Source organism: Lynx rufus, unplaced genomic scaffold (assembly GCF_022079265.1).
Source record: "Lynx rufus isolate CCGP_SWC_20201006 ecotype Redwood Valley unplaced genomic scaffold, mLynRuf1.p SCAF_7, whole genome shotgun sequence".
In the NCBI taxonomy this organism is placed as follows: Eukaryota; Metazoa; Chordata; class Mammalia; order Carnivora; family Felidae; genus Lynx; species Lynx rufus.
Window position 1 is genome coordinate 75,771,603 of NW_025814889.1, and position 16,884 is coordinate 75,788,486.

At 58.4% G+C, this 16,884-nt stretch overlaps 1 protein-coding gene across 1 annotated transcript; it reads left to right on the top strand.

The window, feature by feature from the left end:
* The first annotated feature begins 7,475 nt into the window (after positions 1-7,475).
* Positions 7,476-16,626, top strand: CACNB3 (calcium voltage-gated channel auxiliary subunit beta 3). Its single transcript, XM_047066888.1, has 13 exons — positions 7,476-7,683; positions 11,379-11,501; positions 11,718-11,840; positions 12,288-12,403; positions 12,631-12,695; positions 12,916-12,935; positions 13,134-13,214; positions 13,417-13,475; positions 13,646-13,755; positions 14,058-14,209; positions 14,412-14,507; positions 14,636-14,785; positions 15,244-16,626. Exons 1-13 carry the CDS (start codon positions 7,639-7,641, stop codon positions 15,556-15,558), a joined length of 1,455 nt encoding a protein of 484 aa, XP_046922844.1. The 5' UTR covers positions 7,476-7,638; the 3' UTR covers positions 15,559-16,626.
* Positions 16,627-16,884: the final 258 nt, after the last annotated feature.

A 16,884-nucleotide genomic window follows, 5' to 3' on the forward strand; every position in this document is an offset into this window, starting at 1 on the left:
CCCTCTCTCTCTGCCCCTCCCCTGCTCATGCCCTCTCTCTCTAAAATAAAGAAACATTTAAAAAGAGAGAGAGAGAGAGACAGAGAGGCTCTGATCTGGGCTGAGATCAGGGGTCTGGCAAGAGATAAAGGAACCCAGAAGCTTCAGTGGGCCAGAGGGGCAAAGAGAAAGAATCCAAACTCAGTGCTTCATCCCCACTCATTCCAACTCTACGTCCAGGATTAGCCTGTCCTCCCTTCACTCTGAGCCTTCTTCTTAAGGCCACTTTCAGCCTCTTGTCAATAGCCCCACCTCCTAAAGCCCAAGTCCCCTCTGTCCCAGACTTTTGGAAGCCCTGGGATGTTTCTGCTGCCCCTGCTTGGGGAACTCTTTCCCCAAAGAGCTCTGGCCACTTAGGCCAGGAATCTGAGTCAAACATCTCAGAACAGCCTCCCAGGGATTCCCACCCCCACTCATCTCTTTCCAACTCCAGCTTCCCTGGCTAACCTCTGATGTTTACAAAGCTCGCAAGCACGTGGGAGTGAGGGAAGGACTTGAACTGGCCCCTTGGGCAGTGCTGTGATTCAGAGTCCTAAAGCATTTAGGACTTGGCAAGAGGAGGAGAGAAAGCCAGTGGAGTCTAGACCAGCCCCCTTTCCCCAGGCCACCCTAGGGATCCTGCTGCTAATACCCCTTCCTCCACCTGGGGCAGCCCTACAGTTCTGCTCATGGCCCAGCCTCCTTCCTCCCTCCAGTTCACCCTGGGGAACTGGAATCACCAATCCATGCAATGCACTCAGGGGGAAACTGAGATCTAAGACTAAAATAAACACGTATCAAGCACCATATGCCCGGCCGAGCCAGACTCTGGGCAGCAAGAGAATGAGAGCCAAGCTTCCCAGCCCTGTCACCTTCCCTCTTTCCCAGGTAGCAAAAGGAACCCCCAAATCCACAGCGCAGTCACACTGCCTGCACCAGGGCTGGCAAGAGTCGGGTCTTTATGCCGCAGCTGAGAGCCCAGTCCCTCCAGAGAGGCTCGGTGTGGGAAGGAAGGCACACTCTTGCTGGGCACTATCAGCAAGAAACTCTTCAGACATATTTATAGCAAATGCTGCGTCAGGAGATGGAGAGTAAAAGTGCCTAGACGCATCAAATATCACCATGGGTTCAGAGGCGGAGCCCAGAAAAAGAAGTCAGAGGTTGCAGCAAAAGGGATTGAGGTTTGATGTTGGAGGAACTTCCCCAGAGGAGTAGGCAGAATTGGCAGTGGGGATTCCCTGTGGCAGCTGCTTCCACAGAGCTTTCTCAGAAGAGAGGGGGAGACCCTTTTAGGTCTCAATAGAACAGATACAAAGGGTGGACGTGGTGGTTTTTGTTCTCTGTCCCCATGATACACAGGTTTTCAAATGTCCGGGCCACGTTATGCCTTGCTGAGAGGAGGCAAGCGGTGATGGAAAGCCAGCTCGAGATCCGAGATCCGTAGGGCAAGCCCCTGGTGCAGAACGCGTCCGCACAAACACTAGCCAAAAGGGATAGCAGAGGCCCTGCCAAATATCCTGAGGTCCTAACGACCTGGGGGTCTGGGAGGTCACAGAATACTAAGCCAACCCCAGAGAGAAGAGATCAAGGCTGCCTGCAGAGCCCTGAGGGCCTGTGTGCTGGAGCTGAGGACCTGAAGGGCCCCTAAGGCATGGCTCCCAGGAGCGCATGCAGTCTAGAGTGCCCCTCTAGCAAGGTGCCAGATACAGTGAGGTCAGAGCCAGAGATGGGAGACCCAAGGAAGGCAGAGTGGGGAGCAAGAGGGTGTGCATCCTGGACAGGGCCCAAAGAGTGATAAGCCTGCTAGTCATCTCACACAGAGGGGGTGGGAGAGGACAGTTCTCGGAGCCTGCCGCCTGGGCTCCCAGCTCTAATTCTGAGGTTCCTACCTTCTCTCTGTGACAGAAGGGAGAGGGGTGTGGTCCAGCAGCTTGAGTGAAAGTGAGAAAAAGTGCAGAGTGTGGAGCTGTCCCGCTGCACCTCAGATTCCTCCTGATAGGTTCAGAGAGAAGTCATTGGTATTTCTATTTTAAAATAAGGGGAGGAGAGAGAGGTGGTGTTCTAGGCAGTAGGTTCTGGGAGAGTGGAGGGAGGGGGGGGGGAGGAATGGGGAAGCCAGGCACAATTGCTTGCCTTGGCCAGCACCCCCACCCCCCTTCTATGGAAACTTAAGCTGCCCCAAGGCCCAGAGGAGCTAGTCCATTAGCTGTGGTCTGGGGGGGAGTGGCGGGGGGGGGGGGACACACGACTTTCTCCCTTCAGGTCTTATTGCCAAATGGAAAGCAAAGCTCTGCTCATCTATTAAAGCCAAAAAACAAAACCTATAAAACCCACCATGCACATTTTAATAACACACACACAATCTCTTTATCTCCTCTGAATAGTTGAAGCTGAGTGACTTGGGGGTAGGTGGGTGGTACGAGATCCTTGGACCCATTGGACTAGACCACAGAGGGAGGGGAGAAGGTGCCCTCACAAAGCACTTTCCAGGTTAAGTCCAGCCTGAGGAGGAGCTAGGGGTGGAAAGGGGAGAATTGGTTCTCCCCAAATTAGCTCCCTCTGAAATGGGGACAAGTAGAGGGTCAGCTGAACAGAGAGAGAGAGAGAGAGAGAGAGAGAGAGAGAGAGAAGTCTTCCAAGATCCCCAGGGGATGGGAGGATTGGGGGAGGGACTCCAGGACCCCCCCCCCCAGGGGAAGGGATGTAAAAGAAGGGCTGAGAAGGACGGTGGAGCCCCCTTGATCTTAACGGTTCTGCTGAGGGGAAGTTAGGGACTCCTGTCATTCAGCATCAGGGTGGGTCTGTCTCGGAGAAGGGGTCGGCCTCCCCCTCCCCTTTAGCTGCAGTCTTTGGTGTGGAGAAGAGTCCAGCCTGGAGGTGTTGGGGGTGTGGAGGGACCAATGAGAGACCGATCCGCTTAGAAGGGTGCAAGAAGAGAGCTGGCTGGGGCTACACCCCTGCTCCCCCCTACCCCGCCAGAACTTGGGCTTGTCCTGTTTGACGTGCCCGCCGAAGGGGGTGGAGGGGGGTACTGACCCGAGCAGCAGTCCCGCGACTCTGTACTCCCAGCTGCCCAGGCCTGGCCGGATAGCTGCTGGGCTCAGCGGGGGCGCCCCTGGAGACCAACATGGAGGTAGGAGCTGGGTAGGGCCCCAGAGAAGCCAAGTGTCTCAAAGGAATCCTACGGGGTGAAGATAGAGTGCAGCCTGGAGTCCCATACTGGGGGGGTGGGGGGCGGAGGTGGGACCGCAGTTCTTGGAAAGAGGAGAAGGAGAGGGGTTCGTCCTAGGCTTGGGGGGGGGTCTGGCTCTGAGCTGCGCCCCCTCCGCTCGGACCTGGACAGCGCCTCCTGCTGGGAGGGCCGGACGACAGACAGGACCCCCGGCGGGTGCCGCCACCTGGAGGGCGTGTGCGGCCACCCCGCGAGCGGGCCTAGGGGGCGCTGCAGCCGGGCGGGGAGGAGCCGCCTCGCCTAGCCCTGCGCCTTCGCGGGCTGAGTTCCGCGACGCCGGAACCCAGGAGAGAGGAGAGACCTTAGGGACTCCCGGGCGCGCTGGAAACCCAGGGTCTGGGCCGGGGACGGGTGGCTGGACGTGGCTTTCCCGGACCCCGGGGTAGGGGGGCGCCTTGCCGCGGGGGCTAGCGAGTCGCACACGAGCATTTCTCCCTTGGATCCTGTCCCCTGCTGAGGTCGGGGTGGACGCCGCCGCCGGGAGCGCCGGCGCCTGGTTTCCTACGGCGCACGGAGCAGGGGTCGGGAGGGACTAGAACCTTCCGCCTAGAGCTCCGGGGTCCGGGCAGCCCCTTCTGCCTACGGCGGTGGGGGCTCCAGAGTCCCTACCGTTTCTGGGGGGCCGGGTTGAGGAGGAAGGAGGAGGCGAGAAGTGGGGATGGAAGGACAGTGGGAGGCACCCAGATAAACAGAGAACAGGGACCGTAGAGAGGAGGAAGAAGAGACGGAAATGGAGAGAGCAGGACTGAAAGGTGACTGGAGAGGGAGAGTGACAGAGGCGGCGAGAAAGGAAGGGAGAGGGAGGGAGAGGGAGGGAAGGAGGAGGAAAGGGGGAGGGAACCCGGAGAGAGGGACACGAGCCGGCAGCGAGCCCGGCGGGCGTGGGGCGAGGCCAGGCGTGCAGGCGGGAGCCAGTGTGCAGAGCAGCGCCCGGGTCCTGCTCCCGCCTCGGAGCCCCTGGCCCGGGGGAGGGGGAAAGACCGCTAGCCCGGTCTATGTCTTTTTCTGACTCCAGTGCAACCTTCCTGCTGAATGAGGTAAACGCGGGCCCCCTCCCCAGTGGGTGGGAGGAGAGCCCCACTCCAAGCTAGGAGGAGGGCCCTCATTTGGGGGAGACTGCAGTGATGGGGAGGGAGGAAGATCGAGGAGGTGAGGCTGAGGGTGGAAGAGGCGGGCAAGAAAGGAGGAGGCAGTCAGAGCTGGCAGCTTCTAAGCACTGGGATTGGGACGGGAGGGGAAGACTGCCTGGGGAGCCAAAAAAGGAGCTAGATGAAAGGACGGAGATAAGAGGGATTCACCAAGCTCCCCTGGTGCCCCTCTCCGGGCTCCCTGAGGGCGGCCTAGCAGCTAGAATGCTGGGGGTTTGGGCTTGGTCCATCTTAAAGACTGCTGAGGACAAGGACTTCCCAGAGGTACTGGCTCCTGCCTCAGTTTCCCCATTCAATGCAGAGGGATTAGGATCTGCCAGCTTCCTGGTGCATTTACAGGAGAAGCTGGAATGTATTCCGGAGGCTCCCAAGTACTCCCACTCCCAAACTTGGTTATTCAGGCTTCTCCCCGGTGCTAGGCAGCTACCAGCCTAACAGCTCTCTCCTACAAGGGAGGAGAGCAGAAATCCTCTTCTCCAATCCTCGAAACCGTTTTTTGTTTGTTTGTTTTGGTTTGGGTTGGGTTGGGTTTTTTTTGCCCTCAGCTCTCCTCTTATGCTCACCCCTGGAAAAGACAAGAGGTTAGGGGCCACGTAGATACTGACAGGCACATGTCTTATTTCAGGACAGGAAGTTGGCATGAGAACTGGAGCAGGCAGGTGTGGGTGAGATAAGAGATGCAAGGGGGCATTGAGTAACGACTCAGAGATAAGGGAAAGAGTGCGGCTCTGAAGCTCCTGTAAGACCCAAGGGATGGGCCCAGGTATGAAAGCTTGAAATCGTCTCCGGGGGGGGGGGGGGTGGTTGGCACGGCAACTCATGCTTCAGAAGCAGACTTGGACACCACTGTCCCAGATGGGGATGAAAACAACAAGGTGTGTGAGGAAGGAGTGACGCTGATGGCAGGTCTGCTGTGTAACTACAATCCCCAGGACCCCCTGGTGGCGGAGAGAGTCACAAAAGGAGACATCAGGAGAGTAGATCCAGGGATGGGAAGAGAAGCAGATGCCCCAGCAGCTGTCGTCATTGGAATTATCACCCAGGAGAGAGCGCCTTGAGAGTCTTATTCTTTCACACCTCATGGCTCCTTTCTGCCCTTCTGGAAAAAACAGAAGGAACTGAAGAGGCAGAGAATAAAAGAGGAGGAGACAAGGAGTTCTGAGGAACTAGAAAGAGGGGGCACAGAAGTGAAAAGACAGTGTCTGGGAACTGGCACTACCAGAGAATCCAACGTATAACCAATCCCCAAACGGTGCTGGACTCAGGAGAGAACTGTGAAAGCCGACGGCCTCCCCCAGCAGTGCCTGGCCAGCTTGTAGGGCTCCAACAAAGTTGTCTGCCAAATCCAGCCGCAGGAAGATGCTAAGCAGGGCTGGGCTGCACCACTCACAGGGGCAGACAGACTAAAGGCAGGCTAAAGATAGTCTTAAGATGAGGCCCCTTCTCTCCTTCTTTCTTGTCAATGGAACATGAAAAATTGACATAAATGGGGAAGCCAGTTGGGTTAGGTGGACTTCCTCTCTCCCATGCGCAATGCTTCTCCCATAGATCTCGTCAAACTGGGTCAGCTTTGGTTTTCTGACTCCCCTGTAGCTCAGGAAGGTAAAGCAACGAACAGATTTCCTGATTCACCCTCCTGGGTGTGAGAAACAGGGACTGGAGAAGGAATGAGCCCAGAAAGGCTTCAAGTGTAACCCTCTTTCTAAATCTCACATCCCCCTCGTGGTGGAGTTAGGGCAGGTAGACAATCAAAATTCAAAGGAATAATGTTGCTCAGGAGATGGAAGAAAGGAGGGCGCTCCAATGGGTGGATCTTTGGGGAAGTTTATCCAAGATAAGGGCCGCTGCTCTGTCTCTAACCTCACATCTCAGTTCTCCTTGGAAGGAAACTGGTACAGCGCGGTACTGTGGCTCCAACCAGGATCCCGGCCACCCCACCCCCATCCTTTCTCTAAGGAGGGAATCTGGCCGTACACTACTAGTGACTCGGTAGTCTTGCCCTTAACCCTCCCAACCCCAGTGTGGCCGGTATCCCACCTTCTGTTCCAGCCCCGCCAATCCCCGTACCTCCACCCTCCGGTTTCTCTCCCCCTCCCTTTAGGCTCACCTAAAACAGCCCCTCCCTCCCCCAGTTCCCACGGATGCCTTGGCAATGCATGGCACAGTCCTTGGCAAGGAGGCGAGCAAGGGAACCCCCCCCCCCACAGTCCTGGCCAGACTAGGATGGAATCTAATCGCGCAACAGGTGTGGGGCGGTCGGACCCAAAACCCCAGTTGCATGGGTTGGGCGACGTGGCCCTTTGCTCCAGGGTCCCAGCACGGGGGGCCGGGGAGGGGGGGAGGAGCCCGAGCACCTGCTGGGGTAGGGGCTACTTTCACGCATTGGCTTGGGCTCGCCAAACCCATTCCTCCCCAGTACCACTGCGGAGGTTTCTTTCGGAGTCTCTGCGCCGCCAGGGCCTAGACACGCGGCCCTCTCACCTGGGGCCCCTCCCCCTTCTGCCGCCCGTCCCAAGCCCCCGCCCCGCCTCTCCGATCTCCCCCAGTCTCTCCAATTTCCTGTCTCCCCCTTTCCTCTCTCTCTGCCTCGATCCCTCCTTTCTCTGTCTCCGGCCTCTAAGCCACCTGCGCCCTCGGCTTTCACGGCTTGGGTCCCATCTCCGCGCCCCCTCCCCTCCCCCGCTCCAGCCCTTTGTTTCCCGGCGGAGTATTTCCTGGGTTGCTGAGCGTCTCTGTCTCCGCATCTCTCCTCGCCCCGCCTCCTCCCAGCCTAGATCCGCCCCGCCCGCAGTCTCTCCTCCCCTTCCTCCCCGCGGCCCCTCTGCCCCATAGGTGCTTGGGGACCCACCTTCTCCCCGGCTGCGGCCGGCCACCCTCTCCAGGCCCGGTCTCGGGCTCCCCGGGTGGCCGGCGCCCCCCACCGCCGCCCCCGCCTACTCCCGGGGAGGGGGTCAGGTGGGCGGGCACTATTGTTGTAGGAGCCGGCGCCAGATTCCTCAGCCGCGCTCGGGGTGGGACCGGCAGGGTTTGGGGGGGTGGGGTGGGGGGAGCGGTGATTTGAGCTCCGAGCAGCTGGTCTTCGCGGCTCGCTCTCTCCTTCGCGCTCTCTCGCTCTCCGCCGCCGCCCGCAGGGCTGCGGGGCTCGGTGGCATCTCTCGGGCGCGGCCCGCTGTCCTCGCCCCTGCCTCCGGGCTGCTCCCGCCCCCGGCGCCGCGCGCTTCCCCCAGCCCGGACTCCCCCATGTATGACGACTCCTACGTGCCCGGGTTTGAGGACTCGGAGGCGGTGAGTGCCCACGGTGAGGGTGGGGGTGGGGAAGTTGGGGTGACTCCTCTTCTCCCTTGGACCCTTCCCCCGTTCATTACTTTGAAAAACGCCTCAGTGGAGGGGCAGGGCCAGTAGGGGGGGCGCTCCTGAAAAGTGGGGAGATGAATTTCCATGCCCAAAGCTCCCCAGGACTCCAGTCCTAGACCAAGGGGTATCGGGTGTGCGCATGGCGGGGGGGGGGGGGGGGGGGGGGTAGTGGGGGGGGGGAAAGGCTCGAGCAGGTGGCCCCGAAGCCCAGGACTAAAGGGTAGAGGGAGGAAGGGCTGGAGACTGAGGGCATAGAGGCTGTAGAGAGGGCACACGCAGTGTCTGGAGTTCCCAAAGGAGGATTGACTGGGTCTGAACACAACAGCTACTGGAGAAGCTGAGGCTTTGGGGGAGGAGGACAATTCAGACCTATGCTTCAAGTAAAGGACAAATTTAGAGAGCCTGGGATAACAGAGAATCGGGTACCAGCCTCAAAAGGATCATAAACTTGAGGACCTCCATTATTCCCTTCTGCTGCCCATCCCTGAGCATTGCCTTATTTCCTCACCCTGCCTGCAGCACAGCTTCTCTCCCAGGCTGGAAACTAGGCACCTGGCACATGGGTGGGCCAGCTGACTGAGCCCCATCCATTCCACGCCTCCTGCTGGGGCGTCCTCAGAGCAGTGGGCTTCCTGAGCTCCTGCTCAGCATGGAGGGCCTAGAGGTGAGGCCAGAGGGGCTGAGGGCCTGGGGATGGAGAGGAAGCTCTTTGCTCAGAGAACCAGGCAACTGATAAATATTTAATTCTCCTCTTTGCTTTTATCTTCTGACCCACTGAGACAAATCAGCTCATTAGGCAGTGATTCCCGGAGCTCAGAGAGCAGGGAGAGTGCCTGGAAAGATGGGGCAAGGATGGGCAGCAGCTTCTCTGTCCCTTCTCCGAAACATGCTGCATGAAGGTCTCCTTAGGAGAGGACCACTAGATGGCTTGGAAGGGGTCCCCGATAGGTGTGGAGGGCAGACCACTCTGGTCAGAGGGGGAGTATTTGGGTTTTCTCCCATCTCTTGCTGCCAGGCCCACGATACATGAGTTCTAGGGCTCAGGATAGGCAGCTCTCAGTCCTTTTCTGGGACTGGGCTCCTGCTGGGCCCAATTCCCCATTGGGCCTCTGGGGCTAATTACATTGCAGCTAGAGCAGATGATTTTCAAGGCTCTGGTGGACACCTCTTTCTGACAGTTGAAGGGACAGCTGGCATGGCCCAGGGTGCCAAGGTGAGCTTGAGAATGAACCTCTCGGAGGGGCTGGAGGGCCCTAGAAGGTTCTTCCCGTCCCTGGCAAGAAGGCAAGGGCTGTTGCAAGGTGAAGACTGACATGTGGATGTGTTGGGGGCAGCCTGCTACCCCCTTGCTGGCTCCCCACCCCTCTCTGGTTCCTGGATCACCCTCCCCCCGCTTCCCTTTCTCTTGCCTGGCTCCTTGCTCTCCCTGAGGCCCCCTCTGAAGCAGTAGGAGGGAGATCAGGCTCTAAATAAATCCACCGGCTCATCTCCCTCCTCTTCTTCCCCCGTGCCAGGCAAGAGTGGAGCTGCAGCCTGCCCACACACTCACCAGGCAAGGGGGGCACCACCAGGGCACTGTGCCAACTCCTGGCAGCTCCAAAGTACTGGGCCTCTGGCTGTTTTGGCATAACAGGGGGTGGGGGAGGCAAGACCCCAGAGCACCCTTGGCAGGGCAGCCCTGGCCTCCCAAGTGATACCAGGGCACGAAGGATGCACCCATCCTTGGGTCCTGCTCTGAGGACTTGGGAATAATGGAGAGGGGGTTCCATCGTGAGCACAACTCCTTAAACATTTAGGGGAAGATCCTATGATTCCCATTCTGAGGTGAGAGGCCAGGTGACCTAGGTGTTCCAGGCGGGGACATTAAGATTACTAAATTAGGCCGAGAGCCTGTGGAGCAAAGGTCAGAATCCTCTTCCTGCACAGGCCTGGACATCTAGAAGGCATCTGATACCTACTCATCAAAGTGAGTTGTCATCCCGCCTTGCCTCTTGCCTCCTTTCCCATTGGTCCCTGCTCGCATTAGACAGCTGTCTCCTGTGCCTAAGACCTCTGAAAGGAGGTCCCCCCCCACTCTGTTGACAGCACAAAGGTTCTTCCCGAGGCTCAGCCGCTCTTTCTCCTGCTGCCAAGCCAGCCTTATTTTGTTCTCAAGAGAGATGGGGGACAGCAGGCAGACTCTACTCCTCTGTAAAATGAAAGACTTTTTCCCTTTGTGCTCTCTTCATGCCTTCCATCTACCACAGACATTGTGTTTCCTTAGGCTCAAGGCTCCGGGCTGATATCAAGCTGACCAGCCCTCTTGCCGATGCTGGGGCTGGGGCCGAGGGGCAGGGTGGTACGTGAGTTTGTCTTCCCCACTGAGACTCTGGCTTCTGCTGCCTTCTGTAAGTGCTCATGCACAGTGAGCTTGAAGGAATGTTCCTTAGCCTGAGAACATTCTAAAACCTACACACACACACACACACACACACACACACACACACACACGCACACACGCACACACTCCCACATGGACCCCTTAGCCAGACTCCTACCTTATCTGTGCCACCTGCACTTCAGAACTGATGGAAATGACGCTTCAAGCCTCTGATCATAAAGAGTGGAGACTGAGACAGAAAACAAAAGATTCCCTTTCCCCTAGTCTGACAGGGAAACCCAGACATCCTGACTTCTATCCTCCTGTCCTAAGGTCCAGCTTTCCTTCCTCATTTGCGCATCTCCCTCTTGGTGAGCTCTACAACCCTCCAAACGTACCCCCTTCCTATTCGCAGGACTCAGAGACTCTCCCGGCTCAGGTTACTAGAGACCCTGTCCCTACATCCCCAGGGTCCTCCGCTGGGTTGCCTGGCACTGACAGCGCCTTCCTTCAGGGCTGATATCCCCTTGGGGAAGGGCTGGGGAGATACAGGCCAGATGGTGTGGCTGAGCCTCACTGGGGCCCAGGGAGACAGCTTTGTGTTGCCTTCTCAGTCTGTCTTGTTTGCTGCCCACACCTGGCCAGTTGCCCCAGCAGGTGTAAGGGGAAAGAAAGGGGGTGGGGAGAGAGGAAGTGACTTCCAGGAGTTGGCAGCACCGTGTCTTCCTCTTCACCCTGGAAGGGTAGGCACCTGGGGAGAGGAGATCGAAGGGGGTAGATGGCTCTGTCCTGACACCCAGGAGAGAGTGCCACGCCAACCAGTGTCTCTTGACTATTCCCAGCTGACTGTATTGCTGCCACGCATTTTAAAGGGATAAGGCCCAGGATGCTTTGCAGGCTGATGTGAACAAGAGGGCTGGGTCTCCTAGATCCAGAATCATCTCCAATATATCATCTGCAGTACGTCTCCCTTCACTCTGCCCCAGAGGCCAGGGTAGAGGAGAGGAAAGGGAGGAAGGAGGAAAGTGAAGGCTCTGTTCAGAGCCGCAGTATTAATGGGCTTGTGGGGAGGGGCCCCAATCTTAGCATGTATGGATTGGGCTGGCTTTCCTGCAGCCCCAGAGGCACTGGGGCCCTTCTCAGGGAGATGAGAGGGACCACCGGGGTCCAGCACGGACATGGACAGGCTGGGGTCAGTGGAGCCTCTGCTGTAGGGTTTAGAGGATGGCTGTAGTGCCCAGCGGTCACAACCTCTCGCCCATGCCAGGGTTCAGCCGACTCCTATACCAGCCGCCCATCTCTGGACTCAGACGTCTCCCTGGAGGAGGACCGGGAGAGTGCCCGGCGGGAAGTGGAGAGCCAGGCTCAGCAGCAGCTTGAAAGGGCCAAGGTATCAACTTGGGCTGGCAGGCTAGGCTGGGCTGGGTGGAAACTTGGGCTGGGTCCTAAGTCCCCAGGGGTCAGTGGGCAGGATGCTCATGAGTGTGAAAGAGTGTGTGTGTCATGGGCGTCCCGTTGGGGCCTTCGCCCTCTACTGATGGGGCATTGAAACCAGAAGGGGTGCTGTGAGGCTCCCCTCATTTGCACTGATGGCCAAATTCCCTAGCACAAACCTGTGGCATTTGCTGTGAGGACCAATGTCAGCTACTGTGGCGTACTGGACGAGGAGTGCCCAGTCCAGGGCTCTGGAGTCAACTTTGAGGCCAAAGATTTTCTGCATATTAAAGAGGTGACCAACCCCAACCCCCAAAGAGGAGCCACCTAATCCCCCTGCTCGTGCCCTAGCTCCCCTGCCTCTTACTTCAGTCTTAGTCTATAAACAGGTCCCCAGACTCCTCAGCTCTTATCCAGAACACGTACCCATACGCCCCTCATATCTACAACCCAGTCCCCAGGGCCTCCATCCTTCTGAGACCTGGCTTGGGCCTCAGTCTCCATACGTGTAAAGTGAGCAGTTAGATGAGTTGCCTCTTAGGTTACCTGTGACATTGGTGATGCCTTGCACTGAAATCTTGGGTGGCTCAAACCTGGCTGCCCTTCCCTCTGGCACCTTCTCCTGCCCTCCTCCTTTTGTGCTGCCTTCCTCAGACCGCTCTCTGAATGCCTCCTTGGCTCCTTCACATTGAAGAGCCGGGACTGAGGCCTCGGCGCCTCCTCTCACCGCCCCTTCCCCCAGAAGTACAGCAATGACTGGTGGATCGGGAGGCTAGTGAAAGAGGGTGGGGACATTGCCTTCATCCCCAGCCCCCAGCGCCTGGAGAGCATCCGGCTCAAGCAGGAGCAGAAGGCCAGGTGAGAGCAGGGTTTGTGACTCAATAAACGTACCCCCAGACACATGTACTTTACCCGCAGCACGCATTAACACCGCACAAATATGAAAGCCAACACGCATAAATACACCTGTCACACACGTGCGCCTCCCTCGCTAGTTAAGATGTAAGGAAATGTATACGACAGTGAAATAATGTGTAGAAAATGCATCCACACAGAAGCTTATTGACCTCCCTTTCTGCTCTCAGGAGATCTGGGAACCCCTCCAGCCTGAGTGACATTGGCAACCGACGCTCCCCTCCGCCATCTCTAGGTAGCCTCCCCCCAACCCACCCATCTTGGGTAGGTGGGTAACTAAGACACAGGGAGAAAGGGAGCTTGTTCCCAGGTGAGCTGTGTGGGAGGGGGTTGGTGGAGGGACCAAAAGAGCTCGGAGAAACCCAGTGTCTCCCTTGGGGAAGGGAATAAATACCATGCCCCCAGGGCTTTTCCCCCTTCACCAACTTTAATCTTTTATTTCCTTTTCCAAAAAGCCAAGCAGAAGCAAAAGCAGGTGAGTCAAGGAAGGGACCTGGGCTGGGGGGGCTCATGGCTTATGGCTGTGGGGACAGGTTTCTGGGCAGTCCTTATTGGAAGGGCAAGAGAACAGAGAGGGGAGGGAGCCCAGAACTTCTGGATCTGCCCTGCACCAGTCAGGCATAGGGCAGGCGACAGGGCCATGGCTTTGCCTGACCTTGGGTCCATTCTGCAGGCAGAACACGTTCCCCCATATGATGTGGTGCCCTCCATGCGGCCTGTGGTGTTGGTGGGACCCTCTCTGAAAGGTTATGAGGTGAGAGAAGGCCCCTGACCCCAAAGGGTTGCCTCTACCCAGCCTGCCGTGGGAAGACCACGGGGACAGTGGGAGGGGTGTTCTACCCCCACCAGGTCTGTGTGTGGAGGGGGCGGGCTCCAGGGCCATGCCTAGGGAAGCTGCCCCTGCGCAAGAGGGCCCCAGTCAATCCCATGCCTTTCCCCTCACCCCTGCCACCCAGGTCACGGACATGATGCAGAAGGCTCTGTTCGACTTCCTCAAACATAGATTTGATGGCAGGTAAGTTGTTCTGGCCTCAGGTGGCATGAGAACCAGGGAGAAGATCATTATCTCCTTCCAGGTGCCTGTAGCAAGGTCTTTTCTAAAGAGAAATTCAGTGGGACCTGGGTAAGGAGAAGCCTAAGGCTTGGAATTTAGAGGTGGGCTGTGATTCTCCACCGCCACCCCAGGATCTCCATCACCCGCGTCACAGCTGACCTCTCACTGGCAAAGCGATCTGTGCTCAACAATCCTGGCAAGAGGACCATCATTGAGCGTTCCTCCGCCCGCTCCAGCATTGGTGAGAAGTCCCGGTCTCCTGCTTCTCCACCCACTCAAGCCTTAGTGAGACCCTTTCTCCTACCTCTCCCTTCCCCGGCACCTGCAGTCTTGCCCAGCTTCTCTACCCGCCCCAGGACTGGCAAGAACCGCCCCGGTCTCCCCGGTTCTCCGTTTCACTGCTTGCCTGCACCTTGATGAATATACCCTCTCCCTCCGATTCCTTCCCGTCCACCACCGCGGAGCGCTCCCACGGCCCCACGGGACTAAGAAGTAGGTGGAGCCCCGCGGTGAGCGTCATGGCCCACTTGCCCCCTCCCGCAGCGGAAGTACAGAGTGAGATCGAGCGCATATTCGAGCTGGCAAAATCTCTGCAGCTGGTAGTGCTGGATGCCGACACCATCAACCACCCGGCACAGCTGGCCAAGACCTCCTTGGCCCCCATCATCGTTTTTGTCAAAGTATCCTCACCAAAGGTACCTCACCGGCGATGGAGGAGGCCCACGGGGCTGCCCTCCCAGAACGCGGTACACCTCTGCCTGATCCCTGCCCGAGGGCTCCTGAGTTCCCTTTTCCTGCTGCCCCCTTCTGAATCATCCTCACCTGCTGCTGATGCTGTAGCACAAGTGGGGGACATGCCGGGTTCTCTCTAGGCCCAGCCCTGCCCTTCCTCCTCAGGTCCTCCAGCGTCTCATCCGCTCCCGGGGGAAGTCACAGATGAAGCACCTGACTGTACAGATGATGGCATATGACAAGCTGGTTCAGTGCCCACCAGTGAGTGCCTGGGTCAGCTACTCCTGTGCCCACTCTAGCTTTTCCAGGGTGGGGGAGTGAGGGAGACGGGTGGGGGGTTGCTGCTACCAAGAGGCAGCCAACGTTCCCCCTCTCCCTCTCTTCCCCAGGAGTCATTTGATGTGATTCTGGATGAGAACCAGCTGGAGGATGCGTGTGAGCACCTGGCCGAATACCTAGAGGTTTACTGGAGGGCCACCCACCACCCGGCCCCCGGCCCTGGACTTTTGGGCCCTCCCAGTGCCATCCCCGGACTTCAGGTACCCGTTTGCAGTGGGCACAGGTGCTCAGGCTGAACCCGCCAAAGTACTGCCTGCTCCTGGCCCAGGCGATTGTCCTTGGCCTCCAGCTTGAAGGCCAAAGGATCGGAGAACTCAGCTGTGCTATACAGAGCCAGGGCAGATGGGGGAAGGAACTTCCTGATGAGAGAGGGAATAAATCAGTAAGGTGGGTAATCAGAGGTTACTTTTCTGGGTTCAAAAGAAACACTCTCTTTAGCTTAGTCTGTCTTGACAGCAGAGCCGGAATTTTGCAGGAATCAAAAGCTCCCGTTTTCCATGTCTCACGTGGAAGATGCCTCTCCCTCCTTCCTTGCACTGTTTCCTGTATCCAGGAACTGAGAGTCGAGGGGGCAGAACGGCCCCCACCCAGTTAGAGGTGGGAGGGAGGCCAAGGCGAGGTCTGCCCTGCCTACTTAGAGCTGTCCTGTTGCCCCCAGAACCAGCAGCTGCTGGGGGAGCGCGGCGAGGAGCACTCGCCGCTGGAGCGGGACAGCTTGATGCCCTCAGACGAGGCCAGCGAGAGCTCCCGCCAAGCCTGGACAGGGTCTTCGCAGCGTAGCTCCCGCCACCTGGAGGAGGACTATGCGGACGCCTACCAGGACCTGTACCAGCCTCACCGCCAACACACCTCGGGGCTGCCTAGTGCTAACGGGCACGACCCCCAAGACCGGCTCCTAGCCCAGGACTCGGAGCACAACCACAATGACCGGAACTGGCAGCGCAACCGGCCCTGGCCCAAGGACAGCTACTGACAGCCTCCTGCCGCCCTACCCTGGCAGGCACAGGCACAGCTGGCTGGGGTGCCCACTCCAGGCAGGTTGGAGTTAGACTGGCGTTAGGCTGGCACTAGGCTCAGCCCCCACAACCCCCTGCCCGGCCCCAGCTCCAGGGCTGCCTGTGGTCCCAAGGTTCTGGGAGAAGCAGGGAGCCAGCCCCCTTACCTCCTGGGCACAGTGACCCCCGTAGGCTCCCATTCCAGGTACTAGCTGCGTGTGCTGCACCCCCGGCACCTTCCTCTCCTGCACAAGAAGCTGCCCCACCGGCAGTGCCCTCAGGCCAGGATCCCCTTAGCAGGGGCCTTCCCACCAGACTCAGGGAAGGGATGCCCCCTCAGAGTGACAAGAGGGTGGGTGTGGGCAGCATGGCATGAGGAAGAAACGAGGCCCCTGAGCAGGCCCAAGTCCCGACAGTCGAGGCACTCAGGGGTTGTGCTTGGGGTCCGAGGTCCTCCGCTCGCCTCACTGCCACACATTAGAAGTGAGACAATCAGAGCCCGACAGGGTGGCACTCCCGTCCATCAGCTGGAGTGGGGCATCCAGACACAAGGCTGGAGCAGCAGGCAGGCTAGGCCGGGGCCAGAGGCCTCACAGCCGAAGCTGCTGCAGGGAAGGGTTCTCCTCGCCTGTCGGGAAAGCTTCTCAACATGTGACGGGACCAGAGACCAGGAACACGGTCACCCCGAATGGCAGACAGGAGCCAACCTGGACTGGGGGTTGGGAAGGGAGAGTGTGTATAGCAGAGGACGTATGGAACAGCTACAGGGGCCTCCTCGCCCCGCTCATTTTTTGCTCTTGCCTCCTGTCATTTCTGTTCTTGGCCCTCATGCCTCCTGGGGAACGTGGCCCCGACTTTATTCGCTGATTCATAGCTGCTGCTTGTTAAGTTAGGGTTAGGTGGGGAGAGATAGGACACAGTGGACAGCCCCCAGCGGCCCTGTCTACCTGACTACCCTTGCCTTATGGCTCTAACGTGTGACCTACAGAGCATGTTCCACAAGACCCCCACCTCACTGTCATCTCTAATAAACACCATGCACAGTCCTTCAGGCTCCTGTTCTGTGTCTGCCGGCTCAGGTGGCCAGGTTCCTCACAGCGCAGGCCAAGTCTAGAAGAGAGAAGTATCCCGGCCTCCTTTCTCTCACAAAGGACCCGCTGAGTGGGAAGGGCACGAGGACAGAGCTGCGGGAAGGACTGCACTCCTGGGCAGCCCCCTCATGCCCAGGTACCAGGAGGAAAACATTCAGCAGCACGGAAGGGACCTATTCCGGGAGGTGAGGAAGAAAAGGCTTAGTCACAGCC